This window comes from Malania oleifera, chromosome 3 (genome assembly GCF_029873635.1).
Source record: "Malania oleifera isolate guangnan ecotype guangnan chromosome 3, ASM2987363v1, whole genome shotgun sequence".
Classification (NCBI taxonomy): domain Eukaryota; kingdom Viridiplantae; phylum Streptophyta; class Magnoliopsida; order Santalales; family Ximeniaceae; genus Malania; species Malania oleifera.
The window spans coordinates 62,184,633-62,190,648 of NC_080419.1; the positions used below are offsets into that span (position 1 = coordinate 62,184,633).

The 6,016-nt window shown below is 36.2% G+C and overlaps 1 protein-coding gene across 6 annotated transcripts in view; it reads right to left on the reverse strand.

Annotated features, from left to right (window-relative positions):
* Positions 1–5,351, reverse strand: part of LOC131152206 (pentatricopeptide repeat-containing protein At1g06710, mitochondrial) — a 28,533-nt gene extending 23,182 nt beyond the window's left edge. For 3 of the 6 annotated variants that reach the window (XM_058103935.1, XM_058103932.1, XM_058103936.1), the window contains exons 1-3: positions 2,219–5,351; positions 503–716; positions 222–315 (exon numbers count right to left, since the gene is read on the reverse strand). In XM_058103935.1, the coding sequence (XP_057959918.1) occupies positions 672–716; positions 2,219–5,221 (3,048 nt within the window). In that variant the 5' untranslated portion in view covers positions 5,222–5,351 and the 3' untranslated portion in view covers positions 222–315; positions 503–671. Of the gene's footprint in view, positions 1–221; positions 326–502; positions 717–2,218 lie in introns of all 6 variants that reach the window. The other 3 variants (XM_058103933.1, XM_058103934.1, XM_058103937.1) reach the window with 1 other exon arrangement.
* Positions 5,352–6,016: the final 665 nt, after the last annotated feature.

Sequence of the window (6,016 nt, forward strand, 5' to 3'; positions counted from 1 at the left end):
ACTTGCAGTGCTTCTGAATAGCCACATTGCCAGCTTATCAAACTAAATTCTACGTGCCACATAGAAAGAAACACATTTAATTTTTGCATGGCAGATACAATGGCAGCAAGTTATGTCCAAAAATGTTAATTAAATATTGAAAGGATCAAAAGTGTGGCTGTGCAGTCACAATTTTTGTACCTACAGAATATATGAGTAATGAAAAGATGAAGAATCCTAACCTTTTATGATTAATTAAAAGGTGCAGCAGTGAAAAATCAGTCCTACCAGCTCCCATCCGTATTGAACTCAATAAGCAGTTCTACCAGCTCCCATCTGTATTGAACTTAATAAGCAACACTAGTTACATGCAGCACACACAAATTATAATACTACAGGGACAAAGTTAATAAGGTCATATCAAATAGTAAAATTGCATGGCAAAAATTCATCTACAAGCCAAAAATCTCAATAGATGCATCAGATGGTGGTCCAAAGACATTAAAACAAATCACATACTCACCACAAGCTGTTGAATTGTTAATCATCACTTGAACTTTTCATTTATGTAGAGAAATTCCCCACCAGCTAACTCATTCAACAAGGAGAACCCTGAGCAATGCAACCATTTCACCATGGCTAATCAGAGTGCACATAGATGGAGGGGGGGAAAAGGATCATTTTTATATACACTAAGTTCCTTCAGATGTTTCTTCTTCAGGGATCCAATTAATACCCTGCTTAAGTAGAGAAACAACAAACCATAAGTATTTATAACATCCAGTACAGTAGCACGGGCAACAATATGTAATGGAAAAAAAATTGAGTTTCAGCAGAAACAGCCATTTAAAATATGGTTTTAGAAGAGCATTGAACAAGATATAAGTTATTCTGGTGAAAAAAACACAAAACACACATGATAAGATCTATCGGCACTTGGTTATAAGGTTCAACAATTTTGGTAAATAATTTTTTATTTGGCCTATAATTTTCTTTATTTTAATTTTAGATAACTAAAATTTTAATTAATATGAAATTTGGCAAAGCTGAAAAGAAACACAGCATGTAATATGAGAGCTCCTCATTCCTGCCCAACATAAAATAACTTTCTAAAGGAGAATATTCTAGTGCATGACTAAATGTATTAACTGAACTCAAAGTTGGTGCATATAAAACAATTCTTCATACCCCTTGCGGCTTCAACTACACAAACAAGAGCCATAGAGGGTTATTGTAATTCGGCCAGCACATTATCACAATTGAAATCATCAATCATGTCTGTGAAACTTCAATCCTCAATCATATGGACCCAAACATGTCTCCAATATTCTTTTAAATCTGGCCTCCAAGCCCATAGAATATTTTATAAGCACCACTAGGACATTCCTCACACTATTCAGCTGGATTTCAGGTAAAATATGATAACTTGAGAAGTGTGTTCCCACATGCAGATAATTACAGTTCAGCATGAATAAAGAAGCTGTAATCACACAATGCAGGTGACTAACCCTAGTTCTTCAAAGTTTGTTCACATAATTGTTACCAAGACCCTAGCTTACTCAAAATAGTATGCTAGTCATTGCTAAACCACACTATTAATCAATCAACACCTGAGCATCTTCTGTGACAGAGAGAAATGAAGAACTTGTACATGAAAATACATCCATATGAACAAATGTGTGTATTATGTACATAATCATGTACAATTGTAATTTATAGTGCAGGTTAAATATTAAATAAAATATTTTTCGATTCAAATTTGCATGAAAGTTGTAGCTCTCTCTAAAATTTGAGAAAAGGGCAATTCCCTAGAATTCTATTACATCAATCTTCGCAATCAGAACACAATTGTTTTTTCTCTTACGATGCAAACTAAATGATATACTAAAATTTTCAATACTGGGATTGATCTCAAGCCAATCAATGTCATGTCACAACTGAATGAAAAATGGTCCCATCAGAAGAGAACAACAAAATTTTCAAGCTTTTAAACATCACAGGATTACATTTTCAAATAGGTCTATTACCTCAACAGGAGACTCTCTCTCTCTCTCTCTCTCTCTCTCTCTCTCTCCTTGGGGAGCTGGCATGTGTGTGTGTTAGGATTTGATAAGTCTAGTACATTTTAGAAAGGCAACTTCAAAGTTAACACTCCAGTAACCCAGAAATGTGTGCCCTTTCAGTAAACAGGAGTATAATATTTTCCTCAATGGAGATGAGAAGAGTTTAAAAGACATACCGTCTGACATATGCTATCAGCAAGATGAATAGCTTCCTCCCACATGTTAGCCTTGTTGAGTCCTTTAATAAGCTGAAAAAAGGTGCTTAGCTCTGGAATACCACCCCTACTTATCATGTCTGCATACAATGCAAATGCCTTATCAACCTTGCTTGCAGCTGAGAGGCTCTCAATCAAAGAAGAAAACATATTCTTGCTGGCACGTGAAAATGGCGTAGAAGAAGATATCTCTTTATGGAGCTCCACAGCCCTTTCCAGTCTTCCAGCCTTGCAAAAACAATCAATAAGAACTCTGTAAACTGGAATAATTGGCACTTTATCATTCTCAATTATGTCATCCAGAAGACCAAGAGAGATTATGAACTCTCGGTTGAAACCTTCAATGACCTTACGGTAGCCTGCTATATGCCTTGGCCAATATGTCTGCTTCATCTCCTCCAAAAGTTCATGAGCTTCATCCAAAAGACCAGCAACACAACAATGGTTTATCAAAACCCTGTAGGTGACAAAATTTGGAGCACAACCCTTGGTGCCCATTTTTCCAAAAAGCTCAAGGCATCTGTCAACTTTTCCAGCTTTTCCCAAACCATCTATCATTGCTGTATACGTCACGACATTTGGGTGGCACCCTTTTTCTTCCATCATCAACATAAGCTTATGGGCTTCATCTGTCTTCCCAACTTTACAAAGGCCATCGATCATTTCTGTGTAAACAATAACATTAGGCGGACACGAGTTTTCTAGCATTTTGGACAATACTTTCAAAGCAAGATCCAACCGCTTATCCTTGAACATCCTGTTAATCAAAGAACTATAAGTAAAGACATTTGGACCATACCCACGCTCTGACATCTTGATGAACACCTCTTGTGCTTCATCAAGCTTCCCAACCTTGCAAAATCCATCTATAAGAGCATCGTAGACTATATGGTTTGGCTCACAATCTTCAGCTACCATTGTATCCAATAAGTCACGTGCCTCCTCAACCTTGTGAGCTTTGCACAAACCATCCACCAAAGCTCCATATGTATAAACATTTGGTTCTCTGGCGTTGCTTTCATCAGACTTGAAGTACATATCTACATCTTGAATTTCCACATTTCCCCGCATTTTGTCATAAATTTGGCAAGCCTTCTCAATATCCCCAGCTTTACAGTGGCCATCAATCAATGCAGTATATGTCACGACATTTGGAACACAGCCTGCTAACAACATCATCTCAAAAAGCTCATTTGCAGTGGATAACTTCCTTGCTTTGAGATAAGCATGTATAAGAGCAGTATAAGTTACCACATTAGGGGCACAACCATCTCTCGACATTTCATCAAACCATTTGCGAGCCTGTTGAATCAAGCCAGCTTTACAAAAATTATCAATCAAAATCGTATATGTAAAAATGTCTGGAGTGATACCACTTCTTTTCATTTCTTCAAACAATAGAAAAGCCTTTTCTACCTTGGATGCATTACAAAGAAAACCTATGACTTTGGTATAGGTGCTACAATCAGGTATGAAACCCTTACTCATCATTTCTTGAATAACCTTATATGCTTTTTCGAATTTTCCAGCCCCACAAAGACACCGTATAAAATTGCTAACATTGACCTTGTTTAGTACAATACCTGCATCAAGCATTTCACTATAAGTTTTTTCAGCCAATTCTAACAAATCTGATCTAGGTAGCTCCTCATTCCCGCATATACCACCAACAAATATATTGTAGACCACATAACCAGGCTGGCAGCCACAGTTTACCATTTTCTTGAGCAACTTATATGCATAGGAGTACTCTCCTGACCGGCAATAAGCATGCACAAGAGAATTAAATATCTTAGAACTCGGATAACAACCTTCTGTAATCATCATACTAAGAATTCTCTTGCACCTACCCAGCTTTCCCTTTCTCAAACACCCGCAAAGCAAAATCCTATATGTGATGACATTCGGAATGCAAGAACTAGACCGCATTTTATTCAAGAAATCCATAGCTTCTTCAAAAAGAGAAGCTTCACACAGGCCAGATATCATCTTTGTGTAAATCACTGTGTCAGGTACAAAATCCTCCTTCTCGATCAACTCAAGAGCTTCTCTCCACCTCCCCCGCTTACAAAGAGAATGCAGAAAACAACCCAATGTGAACCCATCCATATTAAGACCTGCATCTGACATCTCCCTGTAAACCAACGAAGCTGTACCCAACCTATCCGCTTCTAGAAACACCTGAATCAATGTATTATATGTCATTCTTGAAGGCTTGTAACCAAAATCTTTAAGCCTCCCTAGCTCCTCCAGTGCAGCATTCCATAACCCATGTCGACAACACTTCCGAATCAAAACATTAAGCAACTTCTCAAGTACGTCCTCATCCTCACCTCTAATTTCCTTAAGAAAATGTTCCGGTACCCTATCATTTTTATCACCACCCAACATCTCTAACAACGCATGATAAACAGGTCCAGTGTGACGATAACCAATTTGTCTACCGGCCCATATGAAAAATTTCACACCCAATTCAGGAATTTTTAGAAGATTTAACACGTCAACGACCAAAGATTCATTCAATTTCTCTCTATATTGCCGAAGAAATTCTTGGGTTTTGTCCCCAAATCCATCATTATTATTCCTAATAAAATTCGAGATCAGGGAAGCATCACTCAAGCACTTACCGGACTCAATCTGTGGCTCCATGAAGATACTATCAATTCCAGAACTGTACAAAGAATCTCGCAGAAAGGCGAATTCTTCCTCTGAAACCGACTTGACCCGCAAATTTTCCTGCGAAGGAGGTTCATTTTCCAGAAAACCGCAGTTGGGATCGATCAATCCATTGAGATTATCAGGTGAAGAAGTGGTGCCGAATCTGATGAATGTGAAGTAAAAATTTTGGAGGGAGATTTTGAAGGAGTGTAACTGCGGGGGTACTGTGCGTGGTTTCGAAGAGCAGGAGAATCCAAGAGATGCGACTGAGTGCGAGAAAACAATCTTCAACAATCGTTCCCTCATACCGGTAGGAAATTGTAGACGGAGGGTGCTCCCGGGGTCCGGCAAAACTGTAAACGAACACACGTGTATGTGCTTGCGGACAGTGTCCGCCTGTGTGCGCGTTGCTGTTTGTGTGTGGGCGATGCAGAGCGAAAACTATTAGGGGCTTTTAGTTTTGAAAGAACAAAAAAAAAAAACAGTTCTTATTTTTCGCTTTAATTTTCCAAAAATTTAGAAAATAGATTAGTTAATTTTTTTTACAATATTTATATAAAATAAATGAATAAAAATAATAATTTTTTACACTATTTGACTGTAAAAATAAGTTTATTTTTTATTTTTATTTCTTCAATTACTATAAAACTGTCACTTTATTTTTTTATTTTTTAAATTTATATAGAAGTTGAAAAATATCCTTTCATTACTTTTCCAAATCTCCAACTCCTACTTGCCATATAGGAGCATGGAACTGGGATCTCAAATTTTAATTTTTGTTGATTATATAAAAACTTTCTTTTAAATTCACACAAATCTAAATTTAAGTCTTAAAATTGATAATTTCAAATATATTATTCCATAAAATTTTAAAAAAATTAAAAAAAGGTTTTCTTTTTGTGATTAATTTAAAATGTAAAGACAAAAAATGAAAAATTATTTTACATAATTAAACAAACTCTTTATTTACTATAATTTTAATATAATTTTTTTTAAATTCAAAATAAGTTTAAACTGTTGTAATTTTTTGGGAAACTGAATATTAGAAAATGAAAAATATTTTTCACAATTAAAAATAGGCCCTTACATAGTCTCCTATTT